The sequence below is a fragment of the Dermacentor variabilis genome, chromosome 7, assembly GCF_050947875.1.
Source record: "Dermacentor variabilis isolate Ectoservices chromosome 7, ASM5094787v1, whole genome shotgun sequence".
Taxonomy (NCBI): domain Eukaryota; kingdom Metazoa; phylum Arthropoda; class Arachnida; order Ixodida; family Ixodidae; genus Dermacentor; species Dermacentor variabilis.
The window spans coordinates 15913193-15933610 of NC_134574.1; the positions used below are offsets into that span (position 1 = coordinate 15913193).

The following is a 20418-nucleotide window of genomic DNA, read 5'->3' on the forward strand; positions in this document are numbered from 1 at the left end:
TTCCACACAGCACCAGCACAGAACTTCTGCTACAGCTGGGCGTCCACAACACGCTTGAAGAGTTAATTGAGACACACCAAATCTTGCAACTCGAGAGACTAGCGAAGACACGAACGAGCAGGAACATCCTGGACAAACTCGGGATAAGTTGTCATAAGCAGCACGGCAACAAGACATCCCTTCCAAGCGCGATCAGGGAAAAGCTGCAGGTGGCTAATATACCCAAGAACATGAGCCCCGAATTCAATCAGGGTCGAAGAGAGAGTAGAGCCAAGGCTTTACTCCAAGCCTTCGGTAGGGACAAGGAAGCGCTGTACGTAGACGCTGCAGAATACGAGGATCGACATGCTTTTGCAGTGTCCGTCCTCAATACCGACAAACAATTGGTCAGTTCTTGTAGCATACGTGTCAAAAACCCCGAGGTAGAGAAAGAGGTGGCGATAGCCCTAGCCATCGTTAACCCCAGTTGCAGATACGTACTCAGTGACTCGCAGACGGCGGTCAGAAACTATGCATAAGGCAGAATTTCGCCGAAGGCTGAGGCTATACTCAAAGCCAACGCGAACTATGTCGCCTCCGAGGAGACGGAGGAACGACACATTGTATGGTTCCCAGCTCACACGTCCCCCACACCCCCATACCTAACCTCAACGAGGAGGTCCACCGCGTAGTGCGAGGTCTCAGATTCCGCGCCTGCGAGGAAGGATCCTCTCTTGGGGTTGAAAATCCAACAGAGGCATGGACAGAGAGGGACAGAATGACCAGGTACTGTGATGTTACAAAATTTTATCAAAACTCAAGGCGTGTTTATCCGCCCCCTAACCCCAAACTCGACAGGGCCCAAGCGGTAGACTGGAGGCAGCTACAAACAAAGACCTTCCCCAACCCCATCCATCTCAGGAGGATATATTGGGACATCTACTCAGGCGTCAACTGCAAACTATGTGGCAGGGCTCACGCATCTCTTAGACGCATTCTCTGGGAATGTGAGCTTATATGCAGAGAAAATGCAGTTTCCCCAGATGAAGCTGCGGCGCGATGGACGGCCGCGTTGCGCAGCTCAAACCTCGAAAATCAACTATGGGCCATCCAGCAAGCCCGTGAGGTGGCGAGGAGACAGGATCTCCGGACCTCCTCGGGGGCGGCCTAGGCCCAGGCCACGAATTTGCCGGATTGTCAATAAAGTTGTTACAACCAATCACGCCTGATCAATGATGTCACCCATTACGTCAAGTCATGCCGGGACTGTCAGAGACGCATGACACCACCGAGAAGGCCAGCATGATTGCCACAGGCAATCGAACTCCTTTGCTAACCATTCCAACAGATTGGGATAAACTGCTTGTGGCTTTTTCGACATCAGCATCTAGGAATAAATAGATCGTCATTAATACTGACTATCTTGGCTGAAAGAAAAGTCCTGTCCAATGGCACTGCGGCCAAAGCGGCAAAATTCTTTGACAAGAACATTTCGCTATGACATGGTGCCCCAAAAGTTCCCTTTACCAACATAATGCTTTTTACATCAGTACTTGCTCAAGCCATTTTACAGTACCGCCAGACAATTCGCCAGAGGACACCTTCCTACCACTTTCAGACATCTGGTTTTGTGGAGCATGCAAACAAGACCCTCGCTGCAATGTTAACAGTGTACACTGAGTGCAAGAATTAACATGCCATCCTTCAGTACATAACCCTTGCCTACAACATGACAGTACAAGAAACATGTCGGAGGACTCCCTTCAAGCTGGTTTACAGAAGGAACACTGTGACCACTTTTGACGCCATGCTGCCAAATGTTACCGACAAAGACAAGCTTGACTTCATTTCTCTCCAGCTTGTCAAAGCTTGACAACTCGCCTGCCCGCGCATCAATAACCTGTAAAGAATCATCAGCCGACCGATGCCACAATCTTGGACAGCACTGCAGAAGCACGGTGTTTCTCATTAGAAAAACAAAAGATGAGAGGAGTGAGGGAATAACTTGTGCTTTTCGGAATAAACGCGAGGAAACTGTGCTCTCTCTCTTCTCCCATAGACTTGTCCATCCCCTACAATGAAGCCTGCTCTTTTAACAGGAAGGCCTTCGCCGTTACATAGGTTTCATTGAATAATACACTGAAGGGTTTTTGGTGAAAAATTTGTGAAAAAAAGTATGGGTTTCCTTTCTAGCAATTGCTACGAACGGGTGGATGTCTGATTTTCCCTTTATTCATTACTTCTCTTCATCTTGCGGGTTTCCGCAGAACTGCTACGTCAAAATATAAGGTTGTTGCTGCACGAGTGATTTGTGGCGTCAACTAAGCGGGCTTCAAGGCTGCATACCAAACCAGCTGTTTGCTGCGGTATCTGCCAGCAGGCTGTCACTATCTGTTTTATTTGATAGAATGCTTTGGTTGTGGTTTTCCAAATCGGTTAGGCATTGGCTTACGGCTGTTAATGTTTGTTATGCCATTTGTAGCTTGTCTTTGAGGTCTTTAACCTCTGAAATTAGCTCTGACTTACAAACATAGAAAAAAAAGACTACAAAAAGACATAACCTTTTGTCTTCCTGGGTCTCTGAATTAAGCAGCGCAAATCCTATTACTAAATAGTGGCTATTGCCTTCCCATATTTGTACTGGTATGAAATTGCTCATACATTTGTTCAAAATGCGTTTCAGGAGTTCTTCATCAGGAACATCAACTCAGGAACTCCTGTCCTCTCTGGTGTCTCTTTGCCTGTGAAGGTATTTATTTATTTTATGAGTCAGCCTTACGGTTGGGTGCCTTCATTGAACAAAGGTCTGAATACTAGCTAGTTGGTATGGCATCATTTTCGTTAAGGCAGGTCAATCGCACAAAGGCAGGGACTACAAAAAGAAGACAAACAAGGTGCTATTTCCAACTTGGAAGTGGGGCCTGCCTTCACATGATGCAAAATGATGCCTTAATTGTTTTTGCAGTGGGCATGGATTTCTTAGCATTTGTTGCATGTGAATGTTGCTCGGTAGCGGTTGCGTTCAGCGCCACCAGTGAGCTGCGTCGACCTCCCTTGGTTACGGTCAGGGCGCAAACTCTGCAGAAAGTGTTTCTGATGAGGTGGTGCATCTGAGAGTGTGCGCAGGTGTAGTTGTAGGACCATGGTATTGAGCCAAATTGAAAACGAAAAAAAAAGAAACAAATTTTACATGAATTGGAACTGAACTGAGACATTACATATTTTTAATGCGATTAAAGCATTTTCGGGATACCTAACGCAGTTTCTGGCATGTTTGGTTTTACATTTCTAATTGTTTTCCCGCCAACTTGGTTCACTGGGTAGTCAATGGGCTATGTGTTTAGGCAACTGGTTTCATAACCAGCCGTTCGAAAAGATGGGCTTCTGAGTATGGTATACTGGTATGTGCTTTTTTTCAATTAATGTCGTTCATGCCAACTTGGCTCACTAGGTATGTTTCACTCTTCAATCAACTTTGACACCAACTTGAATCACTGCGTATGTGCTGCTCCTCAACAACAAAAAGTCCTTGAAAATTTATCTGCCACTGAGTAGAATTAAACACATACCATATATATTCAGACAGTCTTGTCGGAGTATATAGGAATAGTATCGATCTTAATAATAAGATTAGTATAAATCTGCCATCACTAGAAATTAGAAGAAATATTTCCAGCATAACAGTTCTTTTTTAATTTACCGCAGCCTAACTACACACCATCATTAATTAATGCAGAACACATTATATTTTCACGCATTGATCACAACAAGGATTAGCCTCAGTTTTGCACGCCTGGATCTCAGGCGTTTCTCTTTACTTAAACTTGTTATTAAAGAAAAATTCCCTTCCAAAATAGGCCGTCTCTATTAATGACCATTATGTCTTTGTGGACAAACCGAGAATTCCTTGGCAAAAATAATTAAACTAACCACACCTACGGAAGCTTGTGTGCAGTCTGATGCTTTGCGAATAATTCATACTTTCTTGCATTTGAAAATGACGCTAGAACTATGAAGGAAATAACCGGACAGCAAAGAACATCACTCCCGACTAACTTGGTTACGACAGGTACACAGGCTTTTTTATAAGATGCCACCATCATGTGCATGTACAGTTTCGCACTGACAAAGACCCCTTATCAAATACTTGGAATTTGAAAAAAAAAAAAAAAACATATTTACCCTTTTTGCGGCGATTCCTTGGGCGCTGCCATGTTTGATCATGTGGTGACGCATCCATAGCTTGCCTCAACTGCCTCCATTGCCTTCGCGTTTACAATGGGTGTGTATAACGCCGGTGTGGCTTAGCAAACCTTTGTTTCAGGATATATTGTAGGCGGTGACTGGGTGGACGACACGAAGCTTTGGCCACAGCTTCAGAGAACATGTAAAAGCGCTTTCTAAGCTGGTTAAGCCATGTTCAAACAGCGCAAGTAGTGTATATTGTGCCTGTTTCAAAAGCGAGGCTAAATTTATCTCCCCAATTCCGAGCTACCCAAACTTTCCGCTCATGAATTGAATGAGGATTAGTGTGTTTTGCTCTTCGATCTTTATTTAGCAAATATTTTGAAGCAGCGGCTTGTCACACTTCTGACTCAATAAATTTTCTTGGTGTGGTCACTATTTCATTATTTCTGCCTAATAACTCGCGGGTGTGCTCGATTCCAACAGATTTGTTCTTGCTGCGCGCAAGGCATGACACATAGCCATTTTGTACATTTTATCGTATTTACTTCCACAATGATCGCACTCGCGTAATGATCGTACTCCTGAATTTTGTCGTAAAGATTTGATTTTTTTTCTTTCCCGTGTAATGATCGCACCCCGAACTTGCCGCAGTGATATGTCTTGTGCCAAGTCTAGCTAATGATGATCGTACTTACCATCTGTCGAATGCTATGCGAATGACTCTTCAAGACATACCAAAGAGTCTGCACGCAGCAGATTCTTAAGAAGATGCTGCATTTCGTTCCTTTCATCACTTTCCGCATCCATGAAATAAAAAAAATCTACGACCAAACCTGCCTTGGCTTTATTGTTTGTAGGCCTTATACAGCAACAACAGCATAAAAGGTGCCTTTCGATACCTCTCATCTGCACTCATAGGCACGCAGCAAATGGCGAGGGGCAACGATAGTAGCCACGTTTACATTGATACGTTAGAAGTGTACCCTATTCATACGCCGACGCTTTTAACGCAGCTAAAATATTCGCCCACCCTTAGGAGAAACGTGCTGTATTAGGATAGTAGTGAAGACAAATGCCACAGTTTTCGCAGCATGCCCACCATGTGTTTCTATGTCACTGGCAGCTAAGCGTGCCCATCTCTGTTTCTGTGCCCTCAAAGTGGACATGGCTACATTATTGCCGCAAACTTGCTGATAATAACAATAATATTCATTAATGATACGGAACAAACTATTTCAATGCACATAATGTACTCACGAAAAGAAAAAAGAAATGTGTTCGGTACGTTGTGCTTGCTCCACATGCTGCCATTTTTGTTTTGGGTTCCTGCACTGTTACAGCGGCAGCCGCCTGTTTGTTGACCTGTTGTCACCCTGCAGCAAATGCGAGATGAAAATGTTTGTTTTTCGTTGACAATCTAATCCCCGTAATGATTGCACCCCTAAATTTACGTCAATTTTCTTTACAAAGAAGTGCGAGCATTATGCGATTCAATATGGTAATACCTTGTAGCAAAAATGTATTATTGCTAGTAACTCACGTACTCTTCCGGACCATCACGAAAAATTCAGCTTTGACCATTCGTGCACTATCGGCATAGTCCGTCATTTATTGTGCGTATGTGGTGCCCTTATATTCAAATGCGTGCCCATTCACTTATTGACCCGTTGGCCATAGAGTGTGCATAAGATTCCGCGCCAGTTGGAGTAGATGTATAGATACTGTGTAGATACTATACGTGTGGTGCGCACTGACGGACGCGCCACTGGTGGCGGCCTTGCGCAGAACACACGGGAGAGGAGCCAGCCGTGCGCCGTAGCATGTTGTGTCGTTGATAGTGCTTCTCTGTCTTATTCACGTTTTCAGAGAAAAATAGGCAACACTCTTCGCATGCGTGTGGTGGACAAAGCTTCAAGGAATATCAAAGAATTGTTGCATGGTGGGGTGCTCAAATACTGGCGAAAACGTGCCGGCGATACGGTTCTAATCGTTCCTCGCAAATCCTCATCAGCGGGAGCAACGGTAGCAAAAACGGATCGTCGCTTCGGCGGGAAATTTCTTGTTCTCATCCTTTCCTTTGTCTCGAGGTGTTTTTTTTTCCAGTCGATCATAGTTAGACGCGTAAGCGACGAAGTTCGTCTGCAGTGCAGCGTGCGCTTTAAAAACATTTCGCTGAAGTTCGGAATGTCGTTTGATGTCGTTTGCCGCTTATATTGTTTTCCTCTTCTTTACCGTGTTGCGCTAGCTAGGCAGCACGAATGCACGAGGGCATTGTGTTGTATCTTAATGCTACTGAAGTTTGCAAGAGCTGAAATTGTTGGTTTTATGTGGCCCGGTAAATCCTTGCACCAGCTGTTGCGCACTTCATGTTTTTACATCTATGTTATGCGTGGCTTCGCACATGTTTAACTGTTGCTAGTTGCTCCATGCATAACTATTGTTGATTCTTTTGAGCTGCGAGGTTTTCACCCTGCCTCGTTTGTAAAGGGTATAAATCATGCTGTCTTATCGGAATGATACCAAGGAAGTGCTTCTTTAACAGCTTTATTTTTTTCGCCCGGGGGCATCTTATATATTGTTTTTTTGGAAATGTGTTTAGAAAATAGGTAGTTCAGGGCGAGAATTGCTAATAGTTCCTGCATATGGTATTTTTGTTCCATTTTTTTGCTGAAAAGTTCACGTCAGACGTCAGAGCTGACGTCTCCTCGCAGCTGCCTGTTTTGCGCTCATTTTGGGTGTTGTTTTTGGACGCCGGTTGTTGTCAGGATAACGACGCTTTAGGCCTAAGGCTTTACGAAGCTGCCTGTCGCACGTGGAGGGACACAACCTGGTGGACCGTGGCGTTGAGGTGTTGCACTTTGCTTCCTTCATTCTAGTTAACCTCGCAAGAATTGAGATTACTTGTTCGACTCAAATAAGCGAGCTTCGTTCACGTGAACTTAGCGTCTGAGTAGCCGCCCGATCTTTTAGTAGCCGAGTTGAACATCGTACCACGTGGGCGATGCGCATGCAGACTGTTGCACTATTTTAGTGTTTGCCGAGTGTACGCAGCGTGATTGGAGTCACCCCTGGTTTGCCGTCACCTGCACATCGCCTGCGCTGCTGCCCCGGACTACGATCGAGCCACCGGGCAATGGTGATGCTTTGGCCAGTTCGGCGCAGCGACTTCGGCGGCCTCCTGCATCCAGCTCACAACCATCGGCGGTGGACAAAAGAGCCGGCGGTCACCGACAGCTATGGCGGCTCTTCCCAGCAGGGCGCGTCGGCGCGAGCGACGCTTGCTCGTACCGACTACTGCGTCGTCATCTCCGGAGTCCTGGCCTGGAATCGTGCCGTCGAGTCTGCAAAGCTGCTGCTGTGACCGGCGGACGCCAGCGGTGTACCCAGGGACAATGTGGGCTCGCATATGTTATGGATAGCGTGTGGACATTTCCTCGGCGCAGCCACTGTTGCATGCACTATCTTGTTCGCGAAGCACAGGTTGACGTTAGCCCTTGTAACATGTTTCGCCGGAATAAGTAGTGATTTAAGGTTAGGGGGATGTGGGGATGCGCGACTATAACGCGTCCCCTGATGTTTTTCCCGCATAGCACGTTTCCTGCAGTGCGGCTTCGCCGCGTGGCCTGGCACCCGCGGCGGTTGGAGTGGTTGAAGCGCAGTATGAGAGATGGCGCGAGTGTTGCGCTGCTAACGCCGCCTCACGGCGGGGTTACTTGGAGGCCCAGGGGGAGAACACGCTGGGTCTTTGGTTCGAGATCGTCAAGCGGCGCGAACGTTCCGCGCGTGCGCCGATCCATGGTCTGCGAGACCGTCTCGTGAGGCCTTGTTCGAACGCGCCACCCTTCACGTGACCGTACGCGCGAACGACCAGGCGTTGGGATCCAGCATGGGGGCGAACATATTCACTGGCTATCCGGACACGGTGAGTCGGACTTCCTAGATTTGTGGCACTGCAATCATCATGTTTTGGGGATAGCAACTCGGCTAGCAGGCATTGATCTATGAAAGGTGCAATAAATGCCCTTGTGATTGTTTGCACTACTGCGTTGTCGTTCCTTTGTCCCAAGAGTACGGGTGAGAGAATGCCACATGTTTGGGAAGTCATCACACCTCGATGCTGCCTGAGCAGACATAACACGCCGAGCGATTTGTTTGTTTCACAACGTAGTCTGTCTTGCATGTGAATTTTGTACTCAGCTGAATTCTATCTTATTATGCTTATGCTGCAGAGGACTAGACCTGGCCTTGCCGCCAGCGCTCATCTACTTTTTCTGGCGCTGCTCTGCTTTTAAATATATCATGTGGCACCTCTCTCTAGTAACATAAAAAGTATTGAAAAGTCAGTCAGACTTTAGCTTTGTACGTTTCCAAGCAGCTGCCTTGGAGAATTTAAAATTGTAAAAACTGCAGCGGGAACGGCAGTTCATCGTCTGCTACTGCTCCCGCGCGTACTGTTGGAAGTGCCCGCTAGGTGGCTATCAGTGGTGCCTCTGTAAGCGGTGCACGAGGCGTATAGGAAGTGGCGCTACTCCCTTTGTCATTGTTTAACGAGCAGTACCCACTATTGCTGATGTTCCGGGGCTGAAGCACCTTCTTTGAGGGTTAGTGATACAATCAAACATCGATATATCGTACAGCGCGGTGATCGCGAAATAGCTCGATATAGCCAGACTTTGATATATAAAATCACTTAAAAATGCATAAAGAACTTCTACAAATGAATTAAATTATGAAGTTTGCCGTGCCAAAACCACTTTCTGATTATGAGGCACGCCGTAGTGGAGGACTCCGGCAATTTCGACCACCTGGGGTTCTTTAACGCGCCCCTAAATCTAAGTACACGGGTGTTTTCGCATTTCTCCCCCATCGAAATGCGGCCGCCGTGGCCGGGATTCCATTCCGCGACGTCGTGCTCAGCAGCCCAACACCATAGCCACTGATCAACCACGGCGGGTGTACAAAGGAATCAATGCACCAATCGTGGCTCAATAAATACTCACTTGAAGGTTCACATAAAGTATTTATTTCTTCGGCTGAAAGTATTGCAGCAGTGTAGCCTGCTTCTTATTGGCAGCCACGTGCATATATCCATGGCATTCTCAACTTAGTCTACACTATCCGTAAACAATAGGCTGGGGCCTTCTATTGCGGTGCCTTCTATTGGAAAGCAGCTACAGCCTCGGTTGAAGCTGAGTGGGGTAAAATCAGCGCTTGCGAAATCAACCTCACCAGCGTCCTCATTTGGCCGCTACTTCCGCTGTGATCTCCACCTCCGTCAATCGAACCACTTTTAAACACTGTCAATAACAAGGTATTAAGTGGCATCTGCCATGGAGTATGAGTGAGCCCAATAGAGGCGTGCTGTTGCATGTCTTTGTGGAAGCAAACCGCTATTCCTCACGAGGGCACAGCAGGTGCAGAGTGCGGCACTTAGGAGGAGTCAGTGCGGCAAATGCAATGCGAACTAGCCAAGCCACCGCTTGCGCATGCCGCTATGTTCAACGGGCGCCCTCGGCGTAATCGTGTGCAGCTATAGTGCGCAGCAGTCGGGAACGCCCATCGCGCCACCGGTATCCTTGAGGGTGTTGCGGGAAAGCTCGCCACCTCTCAACAGTGTGCTTGTGGTCTGGGGCGGCAGAGTTCAATATATACATTTTACGTCCGACTCCGGTCGAAATAAAAAAATAAAAATGCATGCAATTTTCCAGGTGAGAGAACAGGTTCGACATACGCAATAATTTGATATATCTGTTTTCGGTACATCGAGTTTGGACTGTACAACTTGGGTAGATGAGCAAATTTCTGCATCCTGGAAGAAAGCCGTACATCTCGAAGTGCCGATAACACGTACTAACAGTTGCAGGAACGTTCCGCGAACTTGGTTGCACAGATTCATTTCGTATGCCAGTCATTATTTTTGGAGCCAACTGCTGCACACGTCTTTAATCCGCATGATTTGATCTGGCATGATTGGAGCAGGGTGCATCAGCAAAAACTCAGTTGTATTTCTGACTGCTGATCGCGGTGCACCGCCGATATTGCCATCTCATTTCTTTAGAACAAACTGCTCCACAAGAAGGGTGAATATATATAGTCCACGCTTGTTACAACAGATTTTCAGATAAAATGGACCATATTTCAACCTTAGTTTGCTCTACCTATTTTATTGATGCAACGAAGGTCGCTGTTAACAGACCGCGTTACAACAGACTATCGGCTACAGCAGACAAAATTAGTGGCAATTTTTGTCTACATCGGGCGTATAAAACGGACTTTGCCGTGTCGAAACGGGCGGACAACTGACTTGCAGTCAACCTTTCGCAATCATCGAGCGAGATGTGTTCATGTTTACCTGAGCGCCCCTGACACCGTGCTTGTTAATTTAGTCAGCAAGCAAATGTTTACAACTTTATAAGGCCGAGAAGACTAGTATCCTTACTTCGCATAGCTGTCTGCTAATTCGCTATCGCAATTGATGCTTCGCCTCTCTGGTGGGACAGTGCCTTTGGGCGTTCTTCACGTTTACTTCGAACGTTCGTCACTCACTCTTTGCAATAACGTTGTTACACATCGTGACGAAAGTTTCGGTAGTGAGGCGTTCTGGATATAACGGACATCGAATAAAGTTGTCGAGAAAGTAGAGTCGACTGTAGTATATAGCAAAACCTCGTTATTTATGATTTCATGGGACCGAAAGAAATGCCAGAATAAACTGAATGCCGAATTATGAAGGGTATAAAAAACACTAAACAAATGCTTATGCATCAGCACTAGGGGTGTGCGAATATTGAAGTTTTCGAATACGAATCGAATACGAATAAGACAAAAAACTGTGTTCGAATATCGAATCGAATATCGAATATATGTGCAGTAGTACAATGTTGCAAGGCGAGGTAACAATAGCTTTATTACCCTTTTAGAATTAATATTGCATTTTACAAGGCTGCTTCGGATTAAAGAAGCACTCATTATAGGTAATGCACTCAGGTAATGTCAGGTAAGGCGCTTGTTACAGATTATCGTGGAGGAAAATTAACTGGTCGACATGTTCAGAAAGTAAGCGCTCTCTATGCACCGTGATAACATTTCTATCGGTAGAAAAGGCTCTTTCACTAAGAATTGAGGTGGCAGGGATGGGCAAGTACTTCTGGGCGAGTGCACTTAAAAGCAAGTACTTGAAGCGGCCAATGCACTGCCACCACTAACAAGGATCCTTGCCCCTTTCCAAGAGCGGCTTTTCCACATTGTCTGTAACTTCCTTCTCAGGGGCAGATGCCAAATGTGTCTTCTCTTTGTTCATCACTAGATTGTCAAAAGCATTCCATACACTAGATGCCATCAGTGTACATGAAGTAGACACTGGCACGGCAGTGTTTGCACTGGCTTCCACGTCAGCTGCCTGGAGCACCCTTGTCACTAGATCTTCCAGCCAGATCACCTGACGAGAGCCTGATGAACTGTGGCCTTAAAGCACGGATCAAGAAACATGGCCAGGCTGGCCACTTCGTCAAATTCGCACTCCACAAAACGAGTCTTGATAGATTTTATATAAGATTGTTAGCAAACCCTGAGTTGCCTTTGCAACGTTCAAGGCAATGCAGCATTCCAAAAATAATTAAAATTTTACATTACAAGGAGGGGTACTTTTCAGCACTTAAGATCACTGTTGTGTCAAATAAAGGTATATATGCTCGTTTCCGAAGTGGTGAGCTTAAGTGTGATGGACTCTGAGTTCAAGGAGCCTCGAGGGCATGAGGTACTGACTATTCCACCATGTGTCAACATCCTGCACAACATAGAGTACGTCTTTGTTCAACTGCCTCTGCAGATCGTTCGATCTTTTCTGCGCACTAGGGCTATGTTTGTAGTGTCCTACAATCGCTTTCTCCTTCTTGCAGAGTCTAATGATTGCTGGAGTACACGACGTAGCATCGCTGATCACCAGCTGCAGAGTGTGCGCAAAGCAGGCTCGCTGGAGCCATAGCAGTCTCCTGGCAGCCGCCCGGATTTTGCGGCCGTTGTCCGTCACGATGTACTTCTCGCAGTCGGTGCATAGGTCCTCCAATGAGGCAGCTATGTTCAAAGCCGCGTGACTGTCCGGCATATGTCACGTGTTCAAAGTGAAGTTTTTTATTTCGAACTTCACGTAAGAAAATGACACGGGAGGCTTAAAAAGCTCTCGTTGGCACGTGACGTCCATATATGGCTCGTAAAAGCGAGAGTGCTTGTTCCTTGTTCAAGTGCTTTTCGCACCTCCTGTCGTACCTTTGCTCTTGTTTCGTCGTACAGGCGCGGGACGAGCACATGCGACAGTTTTGTTCGAGATGGCAGACTGTATCACGGCCCAGCTGCTTTCATCAGTGCTTTGAACCCCCGGTTTCCTACAATGCTGTAAGGGAGAAGATCTAAGGCGACCATTTTGGCCACTTTCTGATTAAGTGCGTTTTCTTTCTTCTTAGACAATGGCTGCTGTTTCTGTTGTAGTATATCGTCCAGTGCCGGTTGATTCTTCAACGGCGCGTTTGCAGCGGCGTCTTTCTTGTACTCTTTCATCAACAAATGGTGCTGTTTCACGTGATTTCGAAGAGTAGTAGTTCCCGTTGGCGTTTGAAAAACACGTTCGCACGACTTGCACCGAGCTGTCGACGGCGAGAGTCTTGTGTAGTACCGCCAGAGACTTCTTCCGGCTTTCTTTTCTTGCTTGCTCGGTGGCTCGTCTTCCGCAGTTGTTGCCATTCTTGGAGAACACGATTGAGCGAGGACTGCATCAGCACTGAGATATTAGCCAATAGCGCAGCGACGAATTTAGCATGGATAGCGTTTGCCTCACAGAGCAGCAGCGCAGCACGTAGCAAAGAGCTGGCGACGACCTTATAAAAGCGGGAACACAAGGCGGGAGTTGTTGATGACGATGGAATGTTCTTCTTGGACATATTTTTTTTCTTTTTAATTTCCAAACATCTAAAAATTGTCCAGGTAACATTTTCGAGATACATATTTTATTACGCATCCTTACAGAGCCTGAAAGTACATCATATATCGTTATGAAAGAGCCCCGGAATAAAGCTCAATTGGTAAAAAAAAAAAAAAAAAACGGAACTGCAGTCATTCCTGTCTTATTGCGGTGTCGTGCCCACCAGAGTTTTACGATGAATTGAGGCGATTGTTGTGTATTCCGTACAACCTGTGTTCTGACGTCCTAAACATATTGCTTATGCTGTCGGGCGATGTTGAATCGAACCCGGGCCCCATGAGTAAAGCGGAAGCTGATGCCTTTGCTTCGGCCTTAAAAAGCATCGACAAACTAGTAGCTGATCATGCCACAATGTTAGCTCATCTGAAAAAAAGTAAGTGACGAGCAAGAAACGGCTAAAAATCAGATCAAGTTACTTAACGCTAAAGTCGCTGCCCTGGAGGCAACGATTGCATTGCAGCGAAACACCGAAGGTCCTACTGACGACGGCCTGATCAAGGTTTCACATCAGTTGGCAGAAATTACGTCTCGTTGCGACGATGCTGAAAACAGGCAGCGACGATAAAATCTTCTCTTTTTTGGGATTGAAGATAATGTGGATGAAGAATGGGCCAAGGCCGAGGAAAAAATAATAAGCTTTTGCTCTGAACGATTAGAAATAACGACTACTAGTTCACAATTCGAGCGTGTTCACAGGCTCGGCAAGTTCACCGAAGGAAAGAGCAGACCAACTATCGCAAAACTAACCTTCTTCAAAGACAAGCAGCAGATTTTGTCTTTGGCACAAAAATTAAAAGGGACGACCTTTTCCATCAGCCAAGATTTTTCTCCAGCGACACGACAAGCAAGGCGAAAATTAGTGGGCTTTGCCAAAGCCCAAAACAAGCCTTTCAATGTATCAGTCGATCGTCTGCATATTAACAAAAACACCTACATATGTGATATCAACACTGACTCAGTTGTTCTAGCTAGCAGATAGCTAAAGTCTAACACGTGCATGCAAGATCTCAATAAAGCTGAGTCACATCAAGCCACTTGCTCATTATCGATATCATCTTGTAATATCCGCAGTCTACTACCGAAACGCGATTTGGTCTGTTCTTTCCTTGACGACAGCGACTGCGACATACTTGCCCTTACCGAAACGTGGCTATACCCTGACATCACCGATAGCGAAAGTCTGCCTGATCGTAATAATTTTCACATATACCGAAATGACCGTACAAATAGGCGAGGCGGAGGTGTTCTTCTCGCAATAAAAAGTACTCTACAATCATACGTAATCAATGCACACTCTAACATAGAAATTATCTGGGTAGCCTGCAAAAGCAAGTTTTCCACTCTGCTCATCGGCAATTGTTACCGACCTCCTGACTATAGCCATTCATTTGTGAACGAACTGCGCAGTAGCATCACTGAGGCTATCAAGATATGTCGCACCGACGCCATTTACATTTTCGGCGACTTTAATTTTGCTACAATAGACTGGAACCAGTTGTCTTCCCCCTGCCGCATGTCCACCGAATTTATGTACCTAACCTTAGATTTTAACTTGTTTCAAATAGGGAAACAATCCACACGCGGTTCAAATATCCTCCACCTAATCCTTACGACGGCTCCTGAAACACTAGGTGCCCTAGTACACATGGATGGTTTTAGTGATCACAAACTCCTTCAAGTTTCCCTTAACATTCCGCCACCATTCTCCGACACCGAAAGCAAAAAAAATTCGCGATTACAGTAAAGCCAACCACAGCAAAATTAACGCCAAACTCGAAACCTTCTACATTGACACATTCCTACCATCCTTCGACAGTCGTCCCATTGAAGACAACTGGGTACTTTACCGAGACAAATTGTGTGCGCTAGCAACGTCCCGCTAATAACAGTGAAAAATGATAAATCAAACCCCTGGTTTACAAAATCCCTCCGGCATCTTAGAAACAAAAAGAAACATTTATACCGCACAGCTAAACGACATAGCATGCCTTCTGCGTGGAAGGCATACAAAGATTTCATGATAACTTACTATTCCGCAGTAGAATCTGCTAAGCAAAAATATTTATCTAGGGATTTACCTTCCCTTCTGAAATCTAACTAAGAAGTTTTAGAAACTTGTATCCCCCGAACACGATCCGCAACAGATATCTTTGCACCTCGTCATTGCACCTCGGCATTTAGCACATTCTTTTCATCTGTTTTCACCCGGGAAGACCACTTTAACGTTCCATACGTACCCGATTTTGACTTCCCATATATGGAACCGATCGAAATAACTGCAGAGGGCATAGTACTTCTAATTAAAAACCTTAAATTATCCACTTGAGCCGGAATTGACAATATTAACTCTAAAATTTTTAAGAACACTGTCTCCGTTTCTGCTAACATTTTATACCACCTTTTCAGGCAATCTTTAGCGACAGGTCAACTTCCCTCCGATTGGAAAATCTGTAAAATAGTGCCTGTGTTTAAAGCCGGTGATAAACATACTCCCGAAAGCTACCGTCCAATTTCTTTAACTTGCATCTGCTGCAAACTTCTTGAACACATAATCGCTTCTCATGTTTCCTGACACTTAGAATCTAACAATTTCTTTTTTAACAACCAACACGGATTCAGGAAAGGTTTCTCTTGCGAAACCCAGCTACTAGAATTAAGTACAGAACTACACTGCAACATGAACAATAACCTCCAGACTGACTGTATTTTTCTTTATTTCTCTAAAGCCTTTGACCGCGTCGCCCCTTGCCGCCTGATTTCTAAATTATCTGCCCTTCGATTAGCCTCGCTCACCTTATCTTGGCTCCGTAACTTCCTTTCACTCCGCCAGCAGTCCACGGTTATTAACAATTTCCAATCCTCCCTTTCTCACGTAACTTCGGGCGTACCACAGGGATGCGTCCTCGGCCCCCTATTGTTTTTAATCTACATAAACAACTTACCAGAAAACATTTCTTCCTGCATGCAAATCTTCGCTGACGATTGCATCATATATTGTCCAATAACCTGTGCCAACGACCACTTAACGCTGCCAAATGACCTTAACCGCATTAACAACTGGTGTAAAAAATGGCTTATGTCGCTGAATACAGAAAAATGCAAAATAATCTCTTTCACACGCAAGTAAAACATTTCCAACTACTGCTACACCATTAACAATTACCGACTGTCGCAGGCATCATCTTATAAGTACCTTGGTATTCATTTCACACCCAACCTCTCCTGGTCTCACCATATTACCACCATATGCGCAAAAGCTTCAAAATCTTTAGGATGTTTACGTCGAAATTTGCATGACTGTCCCACTCACGTTCGTCATCTAGCTTGTCAGACCTTCGTTCGCCCACAGCTTGAATACGCCGCATCTATCTGGTCCCCCTTCCAAAATTATTTAATTAACATGCTTGAAGCGGTTCAGAATAGGGCTGCCCGTTTCATTTCATGCAATTATGACAACCATAACAGCATAACACAAATTAAGCTCAATCTTTCACTTGAACCCCTTAGTGCTCGTCGCGACATTGCCCTTTTATGCCTTTTTCACAAATACGCATACAGCAACAGACCATTCCCACTTCACCTTGATGCCCCTTCCATCACATCACGTCGGTTGCATAATCACTTAAGTTTCACGCGATTATATGGGTCAACTCACACCTTCAACGCATCTGCTCTTCCTCGCGCCATACGTTTGTGGAATGGTCTTCCAGACAACATTGCATCCGAACCAGACCACGATAATTTCCGTCAACTCCTGCACCTTTTCTTTTCATAATAAAAACTTGCCACTAGTATTTCCAGTTTTATTTTACTTCCGGTGCCATGTTCTGTATACCACCTATGTATTTATTTATTTGTTATTTTGACAGCTTTAAGACCAAAGACGTCCGTCATTTTTTTGTACTTCTGCACGTGTTTTTCTTTCTTTTTTTCAGTATCCCACTTTGTGCCCGACTGCATTCCTTATACTGATAAATGTTTTTACTGTGCACGCCTTTAGTTCCTGAGTTTTTATCATGCCCTACCATTATGCGTATTTTAAACCCTGTCAACTGTTCATGCGCCTAGATTCCGCATATTTGTCAGTCTATCTTTTGTTGTAGTTTCTTTTCTTGTTACTGTTGTCATTGTAATCGGTATACTTTATAGTTCTGGTATCCAGTTTTGCCATATGTATAATGCCAGCCAATATTTTTTTTTCTCTCTTCGTGTTATCCTTTTTCCCGCCCAACCTTGTACTTGCCGCCATACCACATTATCATCGATTCCTCTCCTTTATGTTAAACTGCTAATTTGAGCCGTACGTTGTACACAGACAAGTTACTTTGTACTTTATTTATTACCCCCCTTACTCAATGCCCTGTCAAGGGGCCTGTAAGGTATGTTCAATAAATAAATAAATAATCATGTCTCACGGGCCAGATGCAGATAGACTGAAACAGAGAATACAGATAATGAGCGGATCATGCGAAGTTCTCAGTGAATAAACAAGTTCTTAGGAGAATGCGGAGCAAGCATATAATTCATTAATTGCTCAATTATTCGCAGTCTGTCCGAATATTCGTGGTTTCTACTGTTATTCGGCCGTCCTCGAATATTCGGGAATTTCGGAATATGCAATTCTCGAATCGAATACGCTTTGAATAAGGAAAACATTCGATTCGTATTCGAAATTTCGAATATTCGCATACCCCTAATCAGCACGCTTTTATTTAGTGAATGAATGAGGAATGTTTCTATTTATCAAAAAGGCAGAGCAGAAGCTGCAATTCTCGTCATATCGTAACTGATTGGCTCTTCAGCGGCGAAGGCATCGCGACTACCTTCGCTATGTGGCCGTGAAGCGCACACTTCATCTCAAATGCGCTTGTCATGACCTCACGCAACTCCATATTATTTTTCCACCAATGAGCTGGTCGCCCATCGATCGCCTCTTTATTGCGATGTAGCCGGTGCTCTTCATCCTTGCCAGCTTTGCACCGAGGCAACACGAAACAACTGTTCGCTGCAACCGCTGAAGACGCGATCATTGACGGCAACCTTGTGGTTCTGAAGGCACGTGGCCGACACGCGCACCTAGTCAAAGTGAAACTACCGTTTGCTGTGACAACTGCGGACAAAAATGCGGTTCTTATCATGGATGGTGGCTATGGATTTTTGAAGGCACATGGCCGATGCGTGCACCAAGTCAAAACGAAACTGCCGTTTGCCGAACTGCTGCGGACGAAACCGTGGTGGCTATTGGATGTGATCATGGATAGTGACTGGGCAGTTATGAAGGCACGCGGCCAACACGATCTTACGCGCAGCAGTAAAGGCAACATTAAAGGTTTTAAAGGCACAAATAGGAATGGAGCGTTCTGGTGTTGCTGTCATTCACATATGATTTCGTTAGTGATTATGGTGATACAGACTCTGTCTATTTATTTCGGTTGGATGCCAACACTGTTTTTGCTCATTGCTTCGCACATTTGCGGCGTTACACGCTCGCCAAACTCTGAGAGTTGTCCGAATCCCCGCATGGGCGTCTGCGTCAGCAAGCGTTTGGTGTGTTGAGACACCACGTACCCGAGCACATGAGGGTTGGACCCTCCTGCGTGTAGCCGTGCGCGGCTTAGCCGTGTCTGGGGAAAGGGGGATCCTGGGGGTTGAGCTGATGCTGGTTGTTTGGACCCTTAAGGCCCCCCGGCGGAGGCAACACACCCCTTTGGCCTCTACTTGACATAGACGGCACCCCCGGACTGACCCACCCGGGGGAAATCGGTAGTTGCCTTTTCCTGTCTCTCTCTACCTCCAGCCTTCGTCTTTCTCTCGCTTGCCGCCTTTCCTGTCTTCTCCTGGCTTCTTTTTACTTCCAATTTTCCAGGCAGCAAGGGTTAGCCTTGTGTGAATAGCCAACCTAGGTTATTTCATATTTGGTTATAGTGATAACGTACAGCTGGCGTTTACAGGACCTGTACATACAGTACCTGTAGCGTCCCCATGTAGGGCTCCATGGTGGGTGGCTGGCGTTATTGCCGAAATTTAAATTTGTCTATGGCTAGCTCCTTTCCTCGCCTTCCCGATCGCCCTCAGAAAAGAGGGCGCACCGGAGATGTTTTCCAGTTCTTTCGACGCCAAAGCCCGAACTTCCCACGGTACTGTGTGATCCATTCAGAAAAATCCGATAAACAAGTACGAAACATTTCCCCTTTTCTAGTTTCCATGTCTTTAACTGATGTCCTTGGTCCAGGCTACAAGGTATCAAGGCTGGCAAGTGGTGATCTCTTGTTAGAGCTGCATGATTGGAAACGATACGAAAAGTTGCCCAGTCTAGTATCATTTGGGGATGTTCCATTGACAGTAACTCCACACCGCACTCTGAACACCACCCGCGGCGTTGTCTCGGATGATGATTTGCTCCAGCTGACAAAGGCTGAGCTCCTGGAGGGCTTCAGCGAACAGAATGTTGTCAGTGTGAGAAGAATTAAGATGTCAGTTACGTCTTTCGTACTTCTATCCGTCGTATTTGTCGTTGTGCTGGGCGTCCCTTTCGTGAATGTAGTCTTCACGTCGTCGTTCGTCGATAACGGGGGATGTGGAGCAGTTCGAGTATTGGCAACCTCACACCCGGAGGTCGCTGCGGCTAGTTTTCCCGTCGAGGGCTAGGCGATCTGCCCCTAGTGACGTCGGCAAAACTGCGACGAGTCGGCGAATTGTAGCGCGCCGGAGGTGGAGAAGGAGAACGTGGTCGGGGCATCATCATATTTTGTGGCTGACTGTTCACAGGAGCGTCGTTGTAAGCGCGTCGACCGTCGTACGGAGAATAAGCATAGTTGGCAGGAAAGCTTGGGTATTGAGCGGCGCGATAGTTGTTCCATTTGTGGCAAACTCTATAGACGTGTCCAGCTTCACCACAATGGTAGCACACTGGTCGACGGTCGATGGTGTGCCACAAATCGGTTTACCGACGCTGATAGTTCGGCGGTAACTCTCCATGGAGCCAAGGAGTCGCGTGCGCATGTCGAAAATACAGCGTTGTTTGTGCTGGCATGATCGGCGGGGCCAGTAGAGTCGACGAGGGCGACGATGTCGGCTCTGTTTGTGGCGTAGGTGGTGTTGTAGTTATGGGTGTCAACGGCGTTGAAGTTGCGTTGAATGGACGGCGAACAGCCTCCGAATAAGTGAGGTGCCGCGGAATGTTCCCGCAGTCTGGCGCTGAAAAAGCTTGCCGGACTTCCTCCCGGACTACATCAGCAACAAAAGATAACGCTGGCATCGGTTCTGTAGGCGCAACC

At 45.9% G+C, this 20418-nt stretch overlaps 1 protein-coding gene across 5 annotated transcripts in view; it reads left to right on the forward strand.

Moving 5' to 3' along the window:
* Nucleotides 1-20418, forward strand: part of LOC142587347 (tRNA:m(4)X modification enzyme TRM13 homolog) — a 424180-nt gene that overhangs the window by 78623 nt on the left and 325139 nt on the right. For 4 of the 5 annotated variants that reach the window (XR_012829490.1, XM_075698280.1, XM_075698282.1 and 1 more), the window contains exon 4: nucleotides 2663-2728. The exons of the other annotated variant lie outside the window; for it this stretch is intronic. Coding sequence is in view for 3 of the 4 variants with exons in the window: in XM_075698280.1 (XP_075554395.1) it covers nucleotides 2663-2728 (66 nt within the window). In the remaining variant the exon portion in view is untranslated. The remainder of the gene's footprint in view (nucleotides 1-2662; nucleotides 2729-20418) is intronic. 5 annotated transcript variants of the gene reach the window in all.